Here is an 18,256-nt window from a genome sequence, read left to right on the forward strand (position 1 = left end):
TTTCTCTTTAACATGAAGAGGAGTAGAAGTAAAAAGTCACCATAAAAATAAGTAGTAAAGTAAAGTAAAAATATCAGAAAAATCTACTTGAGTACAGTAACGAAGTACAAATACTTCGTTACTTCCCATCTCTGCTGTTCACAAACACCTACCTTATAATCTGTCTATTCTTGGGCAATTTAAAAACTGAGATTAAAAATGTGTGCAAAGTTGCAGCTATAATTGTTGTGATTCTATGCTCCTTTTTGGAAAACCACGCCTCCTTTTCCTCCCCCTTCACATTAATGCTCTATTTGGTGTTGATCTATGACTTGAAGTTCCAATAAAGGACAAGATATTGCAGTTATAGCACAAAACCCTTGGCGTGGAACTGCTTTGATTATTAGTTCAGTTTGAATCCAAGACAGTAAGCACTTCTTTTCATGCTATAAATCAATATCTAAGCAGAAAATAAAACTTCCTCCAACTTGTGCTTTTCTTTGGATTTTTTTCAATGTATTCATTTATATGAGAATTGTCTAGCTGCCAAAAAGCCACTTATTCTGCGATTCTTAAGTGTGCTTAATTGGCACCTAGAAAACTGTTCCAACAATCTTAAAACAGCAATGAGAAACAATAAAAGCAGCATAAAGCTGTCCACCTCCAGACCTTATGATAGTGTATCACAGATTTTATGTCCGACTGCAATTCAGTGACATTCATTAAACTGTTCCTTTTAACTGAGTTTGCACTTTAGATACAGTATGTGTACATGTGCCATTGCTGTTGGGAATGCACATCAGTCTGCACACTTTTTATGCACTCTGGATTTATACTTTAGTGTGCATGCGTGCCTGAATCTATCATAATGTTGTATGTGTCTGTGTGTGTGTGGGTGCAGTCAAGTTTAAAAGCAGTAAGTTAAAGGAAATCTATTAGAGCGTTTCTCGTGCACAGTTTCTGCGGGATTCATCCATCGATTATATTCCCCTCTCTGCAGCTCCACAGCATGCACTCTGAAGCCCTAAAAAAATGTGCTGGCTTGGACTTTTTCTGATGCTCTATGATCAGACCTAATTCAGTCACTTCTGGCCTTGCAAGTGTGTATGTTGCAAAGCAACACATATAAAAGGTTTTTATTTGTAACTAAATTCTCACTATTGACCTGAAAGCAACTTATAATATCACATATTTCCTGCCTTAAGTATTTAATTTCTTTCATTTATTTATTTTTACCAATACTACTGCTGTTTTCCTACTATTGTCCGTTTAGGTCAGACCTAGGCTTTTATGTGATCACTTTTGATATGACAACCCAATTAATCACATATAGATCTTAATAAGTTGTATTTCCCCTATTTTTAAAGATCTAAAACTTTCTCTTGAAAAGGTAAAATAGAGTATAAAACTCTGTGTCTCTACAGTGCATGTTTACTCAAGGATACAACCAATATATATATCCTTCGCTGTGATAAATAGCTCTTTGTGTTTTAGGTCAAGGCCATCCGGTGCTTCTCAGATGAATTCTGGAGACATTACTCTTTCAGTTCAATTTTATTCTGCAGGATTTAGTGCTCCACAGAGTGAACCTCCAGTTGGCTCTGCTCTGTTCTGAGGGCGAACGCCTTTTTACCATCAAGTAACCAATAAATGTTTTTTTCTTTATCAGTGTGCATCAAAATGGAAGAAAAGGCAGAAAGGTTTGCTGCTGCAATAATTGCATCCACACTTAGCTATGCATAAGGTGCATGCAACCAGTGTTATTTAAGTGAAACATTTTAGTGTCACAATTTATGATATTTTATGTTGTGCTGGTAACAAAGCTCTACTTTAATTTCAGTTTTAATTTAAGAAGTTCCAAATGATTGAGAGTCAAAGCAGTTTTTATCTGTGCAGTGAAAAAAGAAGTCACAAAATGGGTAACTTGCTGTCTGAGCTAAATTTTTGCATCTCCTATATTGTTTTCTCGTTGCTGGGAACAAGCACCCAGTAACAAGTGCTTTTACCATACAAGCATTTATTACTGGGAACATTGATGAAGTAGTACAAAACGGATGGAGTCCAAACACCCACAGGATGCAGGAAAAAAAGTACAAAAGTACAGGTGGGACTAATCAGGTCAAAGTGACTGGAGACCAGTGAGGCAGAAAAGAAGGGCAAACATAAAACCAGCCAGATGAGTTATTGGTCAATGCTGCAGATTTGTATCTGCTGCAGGTAAGCAGCTGAGTTCTTATGCTGTAAGAACCCCAAACAGCCATGCTTTGTACAAGACAGCAGGTGCTGTTAATATAGATGTTTCCATGAATAAACAAAAACAAAACAATTAGGTAAAAGAGAGTGGCGCGTGTTATCTAACTGTTGAGCGATCACACTTCTCTGCCTCCTTCAGTTTCTGGCTGGGTGTTTGAAAGGAGGCTCTGACTGATTGTAGGTAAAACCTTAGATCCTACACTTAAAGCAATGTGCAGGTACTGCAGCTTTGGGAGATACGCATATTTCTAGATATCAGTCAGAAATCCCATCTCTTTATTTCCTGGCCATTGTCCTGTCACAGTTATACCTCCCATTCCTCCATTCTATAAATGTAATCAAGTGTGATTCAGACTCGTCACTAAGTGCCTGACTTTCAGTCTGTCTGCATTAAAGTGATGTCCTTACTCACTGTTGGCAGAGGTTATCTAACTATGTATTCTGCTGGTTTTGCACATTACACAGGGAAGGAATCAAGTTTTTGTGTGAGGACGAACATCTGAGTCTGCTTTGCTGTGTCCTATTTTCAAAAAAGTTTTCTTTGCCACAGTTTGAGGGTTTACTTTATTTAAGGGCTGTAATTCTTAATTTATTTGCAGAAAACTTCAAGCAGTAAGACATCCTAATACCCATTTAAACTGGATTTGTGTTTCCCTAAGTCTGATGAGAAGGGAGCTTGAAAAAAAAAAGCTGCAGTTTTAATCCACAGCAGCTGTTTTATTTATTTTTATGTTTCCAAATCCACTGAAGTGATTTTGACAGAAAGTTTTAACTCAGATCACAAAAAGTGATATCTTACCATTTGCCACAAAAGGAGTATCTGCTGATAAACAATGGGTGGAAACACAGATGAGATTATCTGGAGAAATACCTCTAGGGGAGTATTAAGGGACTGAGCTCAGGAGTCGACATGCAATATTGGATAACTGAGAAAGAGGCCAGACTATAATGTTTAACAATATTTATGGAAATACTAGTAATCCTATTGTTTTTTTTCTACACCTAGAGCAAAGGTTTTACCAATTAAAAACATGTTTGAATATCTCATCATAAGTCTTTAGGCTAAAGAGGCACAAAAATGAGGTACAAATGTAATAAAATAAATGTGTAAACACAAGGGCTGGATGAATATGCAGACATATGAAGAAAATAGAATAATCAAAACCTCATTTACACAGACACTTGAAGAGAGGCAGGTGGAAACAAAAGAGACAAAGTAAAAACAGCAGAAACAGACGAGAGTACAACTGAAAAAAGTGGAATATGGACAAAATACTTATTAAATAAAAAAAGGATGTCATTAGAAAATCCTTCATGAATTCAGGTCAAAATCAATCACAAAGTACTTTTTTATTTTGTGCAATGTTTTTGGGATTTTAACTGGTAACTAAACATAGATTATAGCAAACTATAAAGTGCAGATACAGTAAGAAGAGAAATAGCAAATAGTTTTCATTTTACGTCAATAAAAGCTTTAGTGTGCTTTTGTGTTCAGGCCATTTTACTCTTTGAAAAAAAAAAAAGATTATGACACATCTGCAAGCCTTCTAAAGCATTCCTTTATCCCTAAGATTTATCGTACCATGGTAGTGTTATTAAGAAAAGGAGCCAGCAATGCACATCCCTCTGAATACATTGTCCCCGTGGTGAAATAAATGGATGACAGTATCTTGCTGCAGGGATCATTTCTTCTGCACACATAGGGAAACTGGTCTGTGTTGATAGGAAGATGGAGAAGGGTTAATAAATAAAGGGCAATGCTGAAAGAAAACGTGTTAAAGTTGAAAAATATTTGAGAGTAGGACACAGTTTCACCTTCTAACACTAAAACAGTCATAAATGTAAAGCCAGAGCTGCAGAGGAAGGGTTTTGATAAAATCATTTTTATGTGTTTGAATGCCCAAGTTGAACACCAGACCATTTGAGAAAGTGCAGCAATACTTTCTGATCTTCACTAATGTGCTTCAGTCCACTTGCCCAAGTTTGAGTTATACTTTGTAAAGAGGAACATGCAAACATGTATGTTTCTGTAAGTGTAAAGCTGGCTCTAAGTACCCTCAACAGACTTACAGCTGCAACTTCAATGGTTCTGTTAAGTATTGATTTGGGATCTTAACACCAATCACACTAGAGCATGCAAGAAATTCCATCCATTTTACAATTCTGCAAGACTTACATCAATTTTCAGTAAAATACATTAAAGTGTTTTTTTACTTGTGATTTGACAAAATGTTAAAGTATTTTAGAGGTTTATTAACTTTTTCAAGCCTCTTTGAAATGTATGGTGTTAGAGGCTCTCAGGTAAAGAAAGGATTATTATATAAGTATGGGGTAACAAAAATAAATAATTATTGGAAATTTGATCATAAAAGGAATAAAAAAAAATAGGGGCTGCTCAGTGGAACAGTGGGTAGCACTGCTGCCTTGCAGCAAGAAGGTTCTGGGTTCGACTCCTTGAATGCCAGTCGGCCTCGGCAGACGGCCGCACACACTGAGCCTGGTTCTGCTGGAGGTTTCTTCCTGTTAAAAGGGAGTCTTTCCTCTCCACTGTCGCTGCAAGCATGCTTAGTGTGAAGGATTGCATTCGAGTCAATGAGTCGATGCAATAAACTGGTTTTCCTTAGATAGAAACTTTGAAAACTATGATCTGGTGAACTGTGCGCTATATAAATAAACTGAATTGAATTGATTCCCAGCCCAGGGTCTTTCACCATGGAGTTTGCATGTTCTCCCTGACCATGCAGGGGTTCTCTCTGGGTACTCCGCCTTCCTCTCACAGTCCAAAAACATGACTGTTGGGTTAACTGGCTTTTCTAAATTCTCCTTAAGTGTCAGTATGTGCGTGAATGGTTGTTTGTCTCTGTGTTGCCTTGCGATGTGCTGGCGACCTGTCCAGGGTATACCTTGCCTCTTGCCCTTAGACAGCTGGAGATACAGTAGGCACCAGCACCCCTCACTACCCCGCTTGGGATAAGCATGATGGAAAAGGGATGCAATTAAAAAATAGACTTTTTTTCCTTTTTATCGCTTTGAAAGATCCACATTTTTCTCTTCAGAGTTTGTAGTAGGATTGTAATTGAAGTAGCAAATATCCCAACAGCTACAGATCCAAAATGTCCTCATTATTCGCGCCTCACATTGGTTTCTGTGCATCTCCAAGTGTTTGTAGTATCCTGTGTCCAGGTTTCACTAAGGGGAAATACAGTAGCTTTGAAGAATCTCATTTGTTTTTCTTTAGTTTGTTTTGCCTTCCAGCTCTGAATATCCTTCGAAGTTTGAGGAAAAAGATCATAACTAAAGCAGCATTTTACCTATCTTCAAAACAACCATGATGTCTTTTACTCCCCAAAAGAATCCAATTTTTTTTATTTAATCTATAAACATGTTAAATGAAGACAAATTTGTTGTGTTTTTTTCATATGCATATGCAGCTTATATTTAGAGAAAGTTTTTTTTTTTAGGTTTGGATTTAGTATCTTTGTCATTCAAACATATCAACATTCAATCCAAAGCTTATCCTTGTTGCAGTTATATTTTTACACTTAGTACTTCACATTTTTCTGAACAGATTTAAGATCTTTGAACCAATCTTTGTTTTTATCTCTCAAGAATTTTAGTATCATCACTAATGAAAACTGAATTATGCAGCCTTAAGATCAAAATTATAACTTTTTTGTTGTAGAAACATTTTTTCATGATGTATAAGCAGTGATAAATAGAATTAAACTGATTTTATTTATGAGTGGCAGCTGAGAAACTTTCTGAATGATGAAACTAGTTTAGATGGTGCAACAGCAAGCAAAGAGGGGAAATGATTAAAGCACTGCTGGCGGAAATACTGCAATTTATCCCGGTGAGTTTAAATTGCTTTCATCTCGTTTACTGGGCTCACACCGCTATGGAAAGCAGTCAGGCTCTGCAGCCAAGTGGGACGGCCTTGACTGGAAATATCACGTTCCTATAGTTTGACAGGCTCATTTAGGTCTAACATGTGAGGATGTTTTGCCCACGCAGCTTCTCTGAGTCACTGCACACGCAACTGGGGGTGTGCTTAGTTTTGTCCTCAATGTGCCAGCAACGTACAATCACAAATAATGATCACTTATCACTTTCACACGCATGACTCCATTAGGATCTTATTAAAATATCCTCTCAGTTCATAATTCCTGTCTTTGCCTCTGTGACATCATTAGCAAGTGTGCAAATATTCTCAGCAAGGAGGGAGCAATTAGCATTTTAAGTACATAACTTAATGCATAATTTTGCCTCTGGATAGAAATTAAGAGATACTGTATATATGTGTATTTGTCATTTTAAGGGGACCACCAGGACAGCGACCATGTTATAATGGAGTGAAAAAGATGGAGGTGGCTACATAATGATGCATTAGAGCTCAGGGTTACCATAGAGGCTTAATTACACCACTTTGCATGTTCAGGATTTTTTTCCCATGCAGCCATCATAAACCATTGCTGGCGTTCATGTTGGCCTTCAAAGAAATAATACCTGCACTTATTGTGCTTTTTAGATTTTATGTAGAGTTTAAATGCAGCTGCTAAATAGGTTTTTATTTCTATTGATCTTAACCATAAAGAAGATTGATGATTGTTTCAATGCTTTATACTACTTAAAGGTCACATTATAAGAAGCTGTGAAAAAGATTTAATTCTTCCAGTTTTTTTTTTTTTTTTTTACTTTATTTATGTTTTTACAGGTTTAATGTTGTCATATCATCAGCAAGTATTGTTAGTCTAAGATAACCTGAATAAATACAAAAAGATCCTTATAAAATGATGAATTCATTATCTAAGGGAAAAAGCTGTCTTCACTAGCTTTGCACTGTGGAAAAAGTAAAAGCCCTCAAAATGCAACAACATGCTGTCTGACCCTTGGAAATGTTGGCTAATTTTAATAAATACAGATACTTTTGAAGTTTTCTAAGAATAAATGTTTTGTTTAAAGTCATGGCACTTTCAAACTTTGGTTACTCCCCTTCTTTTGAGCAGTTCAGACTGTGCTTTAGATCATTACCCTGCTGTTTAATCCAAAACACGAGATTAACAGATGACCCAATGTGGTCTTTCAGCCTTTTCTGATTGAGAACCAAATTCACGGATTAAGGAATTAAGCAAGGCAAGACCTGAAGCAACAAAGTCCTACTCCATGAATGCTGGTATGATTTGAAATACTCTAATGTTTATGCTCCGGATGCACATAAATGTTATCAGAAACAGGGTGTTTTTCCAAAAGCCTTGAAGTAAAAAAAAAAAAAAGAAAGGTGAGCTTTTTGTTGTCATTATGATCAGTGGTGTTTTTGGCTTGGTTACTTTCCTGGGGATGACATTTTTACCATGTCAGCCTGTTGAATTAGTGCCCTGATCATAACTGTGCTAAAGAAGTTCTGCTTTATTTAAAGCTTGATTCCTACTATATGATTGTTGACTTTTGCTTAGAATTATGTTGTTTTTTTTTACCTCACCAAAGATAATGTAGTGCCATACAAAAGATTCTGCCGAAGTTGTGTTGTGAGTGCTGCTTAAACTGATGCCTGATTCTTGTCCTCTTCTACCAAATGTTATGAGTGCTTCTAATGTTGTCAGTGTTCCCTCATCCTTCTCCTATTTGCAGTTTTCAGTTATAATAAGTGCATTTACATCAATACATGGTAGCCTATTCACTGTAGGAGTGATGTGTACGTCAGAACTCTTTGATGTGGCTAAGCTACAGGAAGAAGTAAAGGAGAATGGCATGCTCTGTCGAACTGGGAAACAGGAGTTCAAGTGTGTGATTTTTGAAATGTCAGCTTGTGCCAAATTTATATGTTGGTTTTGGTTCTTTTTTAACCTCCTGTCTAAGTTTTTGATTGAATTTTTGTGAAATTTTGGTCAGCTAAGGGTTACCACTGATTTCTTAGGATATTTGCTCTTTCTTATCTTCTGAAATTGTAGCAAAACATGAGGTCAACCGGAGTAATATTTAACATGGGAAGAAGCTATCTTTTTAGATACGGTTAAGTTTGTTGCATATATATATCATTTTTCTTTCCAAAAAATTAAAAGTTTTCTTTATCTGCTATAAAATTTTGTTAAAGGATCTTAAGAATTATGAAATATTTAATAATTTTTTTTCTTTTTAAAACATCACAGAGGAATTAAAAAACTGGCAAATAATTTTCCAGCACATTTAGTGCTTGAAACATTCATAATTCAGCCTAAAAATGAAAGGCTTTGCATATTTCGATTACCCAAAACAAAATAACAGACACGCTCGTGGATATGCACACAAAGAGTAATACGAAACTCCACAGACTTTCCACCACAGTTCTCGTCACAGTTTATCTTACAGCTGCAAGTGTGATGGAAAAAAGACGTATTGTGCTGTCTTGTCAGTCCCATTATCTTGCTCTGCTTGCAGGGGGACAGCTTTTATATTTCTAGAACATCGCTCTGACTGGATGTAGGCGTCACTCTCCACTCAATAAATGCTAAGATTTTGATAGGCATGAAATAGGAAAGAGACGGACTGCTGATATAACCCTTTAGTTCACAGACACATTAACATGTAAAGAGTCAACAACCTTCTAATGACAATAACAATGCTCCAACCACTGAGCCAGAATCATCTTATATTTCCAGTGTTTAGAAATAGAGCTTATGTTTGTATGCTTTTTTTGTATTAAAAAAGAAAACCTTTTTCTAAACTAAACTTTTTAATGCAATGTTTTGTCTGTAGTTTTTTTTTAATTTTTTATCTTTCCTTAAACTGAAACAAATTCTGTATCAGTTCTTTGTGTTTCTACTAGAAATTGTTATCTGTATCTGTAAGTGTGTCACATATTGGAATTAAACAAGCCTTTAAAGTAACACTAAGATACTCTAAGTGCTTTGCAACAATATGGGAGTGTCCAAAATCTTTGAAATATGGTAAATTATGGCATATTTTAGAAGTGGCTAATCACTGATATTTGTAACCAACTGCTGTGTGAACGAAGCATTTCAAAGACGACACATAAATTAAACTTTAGCAAACATAATTTAACACAATGGGACCAAGTGTTTTCAGTCAATTATCGAAAAACAAGATACAACTCCTTTGTTCATGCAATTTTTCAGTCTAGTCCAGAGAGGATTCTGCAACACAATCAAGGCTTATTTTCTTCTTTATATATTTTGATTCTTTTAATTAGATTTTTCTTCCATTTTTACAAATGGTTGATTGCAACAGAAATTGACAAAAGTTTGGAGTAACACACAAACTGACTTTGAAAGTGTTTTCTGTGTTATTACTTGTGCATTGGACCTGACAGTAATAAATCATACAGTTTTATTCAATAGTTTATTTTTCTGCATGCAATACCATGTAGGACAGTTATGCTTCATAATGAGACAGTAGGTCCACCATTGCTTTAAGCTCATAAAATAAATCATTACTGTCCTTCTGATCGTTGCTGTGTCAGTTAAAAACTGCTAGACAATTAGTCCACAATACATAGCTCACAACAATTTATGTTGCTGCTTTCAATGGCTGCTAACTATGATTTAGTACAACACCAAAACCAACCATTTTATCCATTACAAAACTGCATTAAAAGCTTTTCTATCAGACTGAATAACTTTGGTGTTTTGGTTCTGTGTTAATATCCTCACATTTAAACCTTTAAATAAAAATGTATACTAACCTACACAGTGCTATAAAGCCATACATTTTAAATTGTTCAAGGAGGTCTATCGAGGTATGTTTTTACCTGCTTTAACTTTATCGCATAAATTGTTGCTCAAATCTCTTTGCTGGATGCCCAAAACCCGGTCAAATTGGATGGAGATTACTTTTGGTCATTGGTTTCCTTTTCTTTCCATGAATTACCAATTGAATTTATGTCTGGGTGTTTTTTGCCATCTGCATCTGAATTAAATCTTCTAATCTCTGCCTCCTCATCTATGCATTTGGGTTCTCCACTAACTTCCACCAAACCTGACCATAAGTTTGGGCAATAAACTCATTTTAGAGATTAATTTAGTTTTCTGTTTAGAAAAATGTTATGGAAAACATTGATTTTTTCTTTTCTCAAATGCACTTTTTGTCTCTTATAGTTCAGAAGGATATCTGTTTGTCAGTTGTTATTAAATGTGTATTCATAGCTGATAAACTAGCTCACTGTCTAATACTACAAGCTGCAAACATCTTGCATGTCAAATTTTCTGTTTTTACAGTGGCAAAGGCCTGCCAACCTAATTTACAATCATGTTTTACAGCTTGGATTTAGTTTTTCTTTAAATTCAGGTTAACTCCCAGAGGGGATACATGGGATTGAAGTCAGTTTTTGAAAATAAATTCTGTCATTTGTGTTTTTTTCCATAAAACCAAAGTGATTCATAAGATTTTTTACTTGAAATAGAGGTTTTACCTTTAAACCATTTTGTCCAGTCCGACTTTCTGGAAGGTAAACCTTCACATTCCTCTAAGGTCATTTGCACCTCCAAACATGATTTCTTCCCCCTCCTCTAAACTCTGCACAGCTTTTACATTGCTACAAAGAGTACCATCACAGTAAGATTTATTTCAGTTTATTTATATAGCGCCAATTCACAACACGTCATCTAAAGGCATTTTACAGTTCACCAGATCCTACAGTCAAATTGATTCAAAATTTTCTATCTAAGGAAAACCAGTTGATTGCATTGACTCAGTAACTCAAATGCAATCCCTCACACTAAGCATGCTTATAGCGACAGTGGAGAGGAAAAACTCCCTTTTAACAGGAAGAAACCTCCAGCAGAACCAGGCTCAGTGTGAGAGGCCATCTGCCGAGGCTGACTGGGGTTCAAGGAAGACAGATGCAGAGATACAAAAAGCAACTCTAAAAGGCGGCCCCTTCCAGGAAAAAAACAGCCAGGTAGATGAGCTCTGAGCCAACTCCCATGTCAGAGGATGAAGAGAGCACATCCAGCCAGTCACAGTCAGAGAAACAGGACTACACTGGAAAAATAGGCTGATCTCCAACATCTATAAACACAGATGTTGACGGCCGCAGCACAGCTGATATTTCTCTCCATGGTGGTGTCACAGCCAAACAGGAGCAGATGAGGTGAAGCTACTATGAGAAAAAGGCACAGAGAGCATAACATTAGATATTAAACTAACAGATTCTTCGGAGTGGAAGAATAGAGATAGAATAAGGCAAAATTATGAAATAGGGTTCCCACCACCATGTATCATTATAGGTATGTATCCAAAAAGTTTTTTTTTTTTATTGTGATGTACCAAAGCACCTTCCTCCACATGTTTATGGTCTCTCTATATAGTCTGGCCAGCAACACTGACTTATGCACATAAATCAGTCCACTAAGGCTCAATATCCTCCAGTCAAAAACAGTCCAGACCAATCACAGCATGGGAGGTTGACCCTTAATCCAGCAGTGATTTCCCGTAAGCATAACAATCAAGATAGCAGCTGCAATGGATGCCCTTTATTATGTCCCGAATGAGCTGTTTACATCGTTAGAATTTCAACAGCCTACTGCTGTAAGAACTTTTCTTTCTTTAATTTTTTTTTTTTCAATTACAGCATCTGTAATTATTTGCTTGGTTCTAATCTGTTTCCACTGACTCGGTTTGTCCAGCTTTAAAAATTGGGCACTATCTACTCTTTTCCAAACTAATATGCCACTGGATCGGGATTCTTTATGGCATTCAATCAATATCTTGCCACTCTTTTATAAAGACCAGATATAAAAAGCATAGGAACAATAGTTCTGTCAACAGGTTCACCCACCTAAGCTATGAATCTCAGCTTCTACTCCAGATTTACTGTAGGCCTCTTGGTGAATTTCCTCTTTGCTAGGATTGCAGTTGTCATATTCTTTTCCATTCTGCAGAATAAACACATTGTTGTGCTAGGATTTTGTTTTATCTCCTAATCCCATTTTAAAAACTTTTCAACAACTTTCTTTCTGACCTTTCTGCGACTGACTAATGTGCAATTTCATTAACTCAATTGAATGTATTCATAACACATGTCAGATTGGTTAAGATTCTAACAAGGAAAACCATTTGATTATATTCAGTCATTGACTTGCTGGACATGCTCCTCCTGGATACATTCCATGCATTTTATGTTGACTCTTCAGCAATATCTCACATAGTTCTCTATAATAAACCTCAGAGGCCTTCACAGAGTTTATTTTAGATTACTAATTAGGTGACTTCTAAAGTTGGTTGCACTGAATAAAATATGGGGATATTGTATTAAAGTGAATGGAATATAAATGCATTCCACACATTTCAATTATGCACTTAAAGTTACTCAATCCTATGAAATACCAACACGATACAAGAGTTAAAGAAAAAACTAAAATAATAAAGCTCAGAAGGTTTGAAAAGCCTAATGGCAACAGCCTCTCTCTGGTCTCCAAAGGAGTTAAAATTATAAAGTGACTCTTCATATCTAGCTAAATGCCTTTTCCATTTTGAGCCTTCCCTCTGAGCTTCTTGGTTGGTTTCCATCATCTCTCTATTAAATTCTAATCTGGTTGAAATGCAAACTGAAGGTGTTACATTTGTGTACCTCTGTTTTCTTTTTAATAATAATAATTGAACTTTATTGATCTCACACTGGAGAAATTGACCTCTGCATTTAATCCCTCCCCTTGGGGAGCAGTGGGCTGCCATTGTTGAGCAGTCTGGGGTTTAAGGGTCTTGCTCAGAGACCCAGAGTTCAGGCTGTGGAGATCAAACTATGTATTTGAAACCTTCTCAGAGCACAAGCGCACTGCTCTAACCACTAGGCCAACACTCCCTCAACACTTAAACACTGTTAAGGGGGAACTAATGATGGAATCAGTGTCGGGTCTCTGATGATGACTGCAGAGATCCATGAAAGAGTGAGAGACAGAGCAAAGCTGAGTGGTTTGGCAGATGAACAGGGAAGATGATATTGCCACGGAGCTAGAGTATTAGAGAAAGTCATTACTGTTCATCATCATTTAAATGAAGACTTGTTTAAGAGGAGATTAATGGCCTCATTGTTGATCTTTTTAGAAAGGCAGCTATTGTGGTTTCAGATGTCAATAAATATTTGATGTATGAGGATGGTTGTCCCAGTGTGTGGGTTTGGTGGTGATGGACTACTTAATTATTTCTGACTCTAAGCATTTTATATTTTTTATTTTTTATTTTTTTTTTTTACAAGTTTATCAAATGAGGAGGAGGATGCTGTTTGAATTCCATCTTCCATTTGGAGGAATCTTATTTTCTTCCTTGAATTATTATCTCCATCTATTCACTGATCTTTCTTTCTGTTATTTCCTCTTTTATCATCAATCTATTCTTCTCAGCGTTGACTGAGGGAACTCACAACTCAGCAGAAATCAGACTAACCAAGCTTCCTGAAAAAGCAGTATATGCACCTTATATGATTTAGTTTGTTTTCTTTTACAGGGAAATAATGTGCAATGATGTTGGTTTAGGTGAAGTTAGTGAGAAAACCCACTAACCATTCATCTAATTAGTCTGATGAAGTTGTTTGTTTTTTTCTTTTTATTTGCACTAAGTCAATTGTAAGCGGTTAAAAGGATGTTATTGTGGGGCGTACTGGTGGCGCAATGGTTGGCGCGCACAACCCATGTATGGAGGTCTTAGTCCTTGATGCAGCCGACCCGTGTTCCAACCCAACCTGTGGTCCTTTGCCTCTCCCCCTCTCTCATACCCCCTTTCCTGTCAACTTTCTGTCGAAAAAACAAGCCACTAGTGCCATAAAACAAAACAAAAAGTTTGTTATTGTATTAAATAGAGTTTGTGCAAACTACCATAAAAATAATGCAAGTTAAAAGCTAAAGGTTTAAAAGTTAAACTATAAAGCTCATGAAGCTCTGTCTTTATTCACACAGATTTATCTAACTTTAAAGCTTTATTGCCTTTTCTGTAGAATAATTAGTGTCAAAATAAACTGCATTATAAAAGCATTAAATATATACTCTGCTTAAGTTACACATGACCACTAAGGAGTAATTTGTGCTTTCCCGATCACTGCGCTGTAAATAATTCTAACAAGTACATTTCTCCAGGCCCTTCTTCATAATTGGTAAGACCAGGGAAAATGCTCTAAAAGTAAGTTGGACGTGTATTGATGCTTATAAAATCTGGATACTGCCTGCGGGTTTGAACAAAAAAACCTACATGAGGCAGGTTTTAACTGAACCCCAACACCAAAATAAATGTTTTTAGATGAAAAAGTATGATTTCCTTTAAAGGGATTTCCTATTTTGATAGATAATCATTAAAAATATATATTTTAAAGCAAATACTGGACAAAGGTCAAAGGTCAATCCAGGTTAAATTGTTAAACTTTGAACAAGTTTATTGCAGCACAGTGTACAGTTCTCTATTGAGTAATTAATAAACATGTTTCAGTTTGCTACCCAGACTACCGTTGTTCAGGGTGCTGGTATGAGCTCTAGTCTCTGCAGGACAGAATAGGTACAGAAATTAATGAATGGATGGGGGGAAATATACATTGAAAACACCATAAATTGCTAAATACCTTAACTAGGAGCTTTAGATGAGGTAAGTGATAAGATCAAATAGTAGGGCTCAGATTAAGGTCCTGATTTTAACCACGGATTGGGTTACTCCGTCCTCCATTAATGGAAGTTGAAGCAGTCCTCTAATAGGAACTCCTGCCTGAACTTGTGTGTCTGCGTGCTATCTGCCCAGTGGACACAGTGGATAGCAAGCTGATGTGACAGGACAATAAATGTTCCTGAGGGTTGATTGCAGATGACTCGGATAGCTGCAGAGTGCGGAAACAGATGAGAAGGACAACCTCTGGTGGAAAAACTCGTCAGAAGGTTGTGCTGTACCATGAACATTTCCCAAAGGCCTTTTGCTGGCAAAAGAAAAGGGAAACTAAATGCCCTACCAATTTTAAAGAATAAATGGGCTTCAGAATAACATGAAACTGTTACTCTCGCAGCCTGCTGCTCTACATTTATCTCGGACCTGGAAAGTGTAAAACAACATAAACACAAGCTGCACTCTTATTTTTAACTGTAATATTGCAAGTGAATAAATTAGTAGCCTAAAACTTCTGGATACAGTTATTTACTTTGATGTTACAGAATGATATGGACTTGTTCTGCAAAACAAGGCAGTGGCTGTGCAGAAATATGCAGCACACAAACAGTATGTTGTGTTCCCGACAACTCACTGATGATCTGTTTGTTTCGGATGATGCATGCCTGGAAATGACTGTGCCTGATTCTCCGTTTGCAAGGCCACAAAGTGACATTCAAAGTCTTGTCAAAATGGATTAAACGAGTTTTGAACCTGTCATGATCATCTTAATCAAAGTCGTATCCTATCTCTTGAAAAAAAACAGAGGCCTTTTCTGTTCAGTTGCATTTTCTGTTGCATTGGTTTTGGGATTTGAAATATGTTACAGAATGTTACATGCCACAAATGTCTACATTAGCTAAAAAAATCATATTACAAATCGGCCTTTTTGTACATGTGCATAGCTTGATTTTTTTTTCTTTTTACACAGGAATCTTGGGAAATCTGGGCTCAGAGTATCGTGCTTGGGACTTGGTAAGTCATCTCTTTCTCCCCCAACTGCATCCATGACTTCCTATTTTTCCAATTTGGCAAGGATCTTTAAGTTAAAACTGGAAAAAACTCTCCTTAAAATATACACTTTTAAAACTATCAACTAAAATTTTTGAAATTCTTTTTTCTTTCATTAAATTGATTATCTTGTGAGGACCTCTGAAATCAACTGAAGAAAGGCTAGTCTGCAGGTTAGAAATAAAATCAGAGATCAGGGATTCTTATTTCAATTGCTAAAAAAGGTTTTTCCCTTTATCACACAGGAAAGTCAAAACCACCGCTCCCATCTCAGCTTCAATATTTAGCATTGCTTTGGGAAGAAGTAAACAAACACACAAAAATGGTCCCCTGTGCAGCATTCCTATTTCTGGTACCAGTAAGAGATTTCAAAAAACAACAGTTGAGGGATCTGAGGCTTCAGGAAAACATATAACCAAATATTTCCTTTGCCTTATTCTCAGAGTTCTAGGATATTATCTGCAAACTAAGATGGAAAACTGACATGCAGCAGATGTTTGGGGATGATGTTTGTACTAAAACAATGATCTCACAGTCAAGATGTTATCTGTCATTGGCAATATTTACTAATTTGATTTTAGGGACACAGAGAAGATTGTTCTTTACTTATTTTTAAGTACTTGTTTTTGTTGATTGAACAGCATTGAGCAGACTGAATGATACAACCCCTTTATTGATAGTAGTTTTATAAAATCACTGAAAAGGGCATCGAATATTACAGAAGCCTTATCTTGCACTCTCTTTTTCCTCTTTAATTACGTTTCTTACAGCCTCATCCCAACTTAAAATTAAATGTTAAAGTTGTTTCTGGTTTTGAACTCACTCTTGTTGACAGATGCAGTTTAGCACCATCATCACCAAAAATAACCATTTGCTCACCCATGATCTTCTCCTCAGTTAATTCTCTCTTTTCAGAGCATGACCAATAAAAAGAGCATTAACTCCCACAACTTGCAAGTATCAAACAGGTCTCCCTGTTGTAATACCCCCTCTGACAAGTTTCGGCTGCAAAAACATATGCTTTTTGAATTTATCTTCCATAAAACAATGTGAAAATAGCTGAAATCTGGAATTTCAATATGTTTTTTATGTAGGTATATATGTATATGTAAATATATATATATATATATATATATATATATATATATATATATATATATATATATTATGCATATAAGATGTTTGAGATAAAAATATGTTGTGTAGAAAACCTAAATAGATGTTGATGAGTGCAGTCTGTGTTCCCTTTGCAAACTATTTTTACCATGAAATAGTTTTTTGTCACAACTTTTGGCTTAATGATAGAGAGTTTTAAGTTTGTTAAGTTTAACTATAGCCAATTTTGGTTTATATAAATGGAATAGGAGCTTGTCAAAATGCCTAGCATTTACTCACACTGAAAGTTTTTGTTTTTCTTTCTATTCAGTGTTTTCTTATTCTCTTTTTTTTATTGTCACAGTTGCACCCTCTTTAACGGTCGGTGTCCTAGGCTGATGCCAAAAAAACAAACAAAAAATGACCTTGCTACCAACAAGAAGCTTATAATTGTTTTATTTTATTTTATTTCTTTTTTTTTTTTGCATCAGAGAAATCTGTATTTGAAAGTCAAAGAGTTGGCAGTATTTCAGTGTCAGACCTGCCAGGACTCATGAGGATCTATATCAAACCTGCATCCCACAGATGAATCTTTAGCTTCTTTAAAACTGGCTGACCTTCAGCAGATACTTCAGTCAGTGTTCTTAAACTGCTCAGGCGCTTTTGTTCCACCTCTATATCCTTCCCTTTTCTAAAAGTGTGTTTTCAATCTACCGCTTCAACAAGCAATGCAAAAGCACTGTCTTAAAACTGAGCTACCTTTTGCTTTCTCAGGATTTTGTGGTGTTTTCATGTGTAGGAAAAATCTGTTTTAAAAAAGCTCACTTAGGTTTTAAAACCTTAAATTAAATTAAATTAAAATTACTCCATTAGTTTATCTTGTTTTTAACAGGAGGGTATGTTTCGCCTCAAACGAGGCTGTCTGGTGCCATTCTGAATGTTTATTTGGACATCTCTGAGCTCTGACACCCCAGGCAGTTTGCGTTTATCTGAGCGGTCCAGTTGGAGCTTCTTGGTGCAGGAAAGGTCAGGCTTTTGCATGCAGGTTGTCACATGCTGTGCCTTGGCCAGACATGATGCTGGCAGGGGAGATGAAGTTAGAGGGCAAAGTGTATGATGCTAAATGGGGATTTATTGTTTCTGTGGGAGGACTTATATTAAGATGGATGAGGATCATTCTTCTTTTATGTGCGTGTTGAATGAGTTAGATTTTCCTCATGTTTTCTCCCATACTGCAGAATAGAGATAATAGAGATAAAATAAAGCAGAATCAGGAAAAATAACCCCTTTGTCATCCTGCAGTCTAAAT

General features: G+C 36.2%; 1 protein-coding gene across 3 annotated transcripts in view; it reads left to right on the forward strand.

Annotated features, from left to right (window-relative positions):
- kcnab1 (potassium channel, voltage gated subfamily A regulatory beta subunit 1) overlaps positions 1 to 18,256 on the forward strand; it is a 118,666-nt gene that overhangs the window by 61,870 nt on the left and 38,540 nt on the right. For all 3 annotated transcript variants that reach the window (XM_015378281.1, XM_015378280.1, XM_015378282.1), the window contains one exon: positions 15,773 to 15,816. In XM_015378281.1, the coding sequence (XP_015233767.1) occupies positions 15,773 to 15,816 (44 nt within the window). The remainder of the gene's footprint in view (positions 1 to 15,772; positions 15,817 to 18,256) is intronic.

This window comes from Cyprinodon variegatus, unplaced genomic scaffold (assembly GCF_000732505.1).
Source record: "Cyprinodon variegatus isolate N-32 unplaced genomic scaffold, C_variegatus-1.0 Scaffold168, whole genome shotgun sequence".
Taxonomy (NCBI): Eukaryota; Metazoa; Chordata; class Actinopteri; order Cyprinodontiformes; family Cyprinodontidae; genus Cyprinodon; species Cyprinodon variegatus.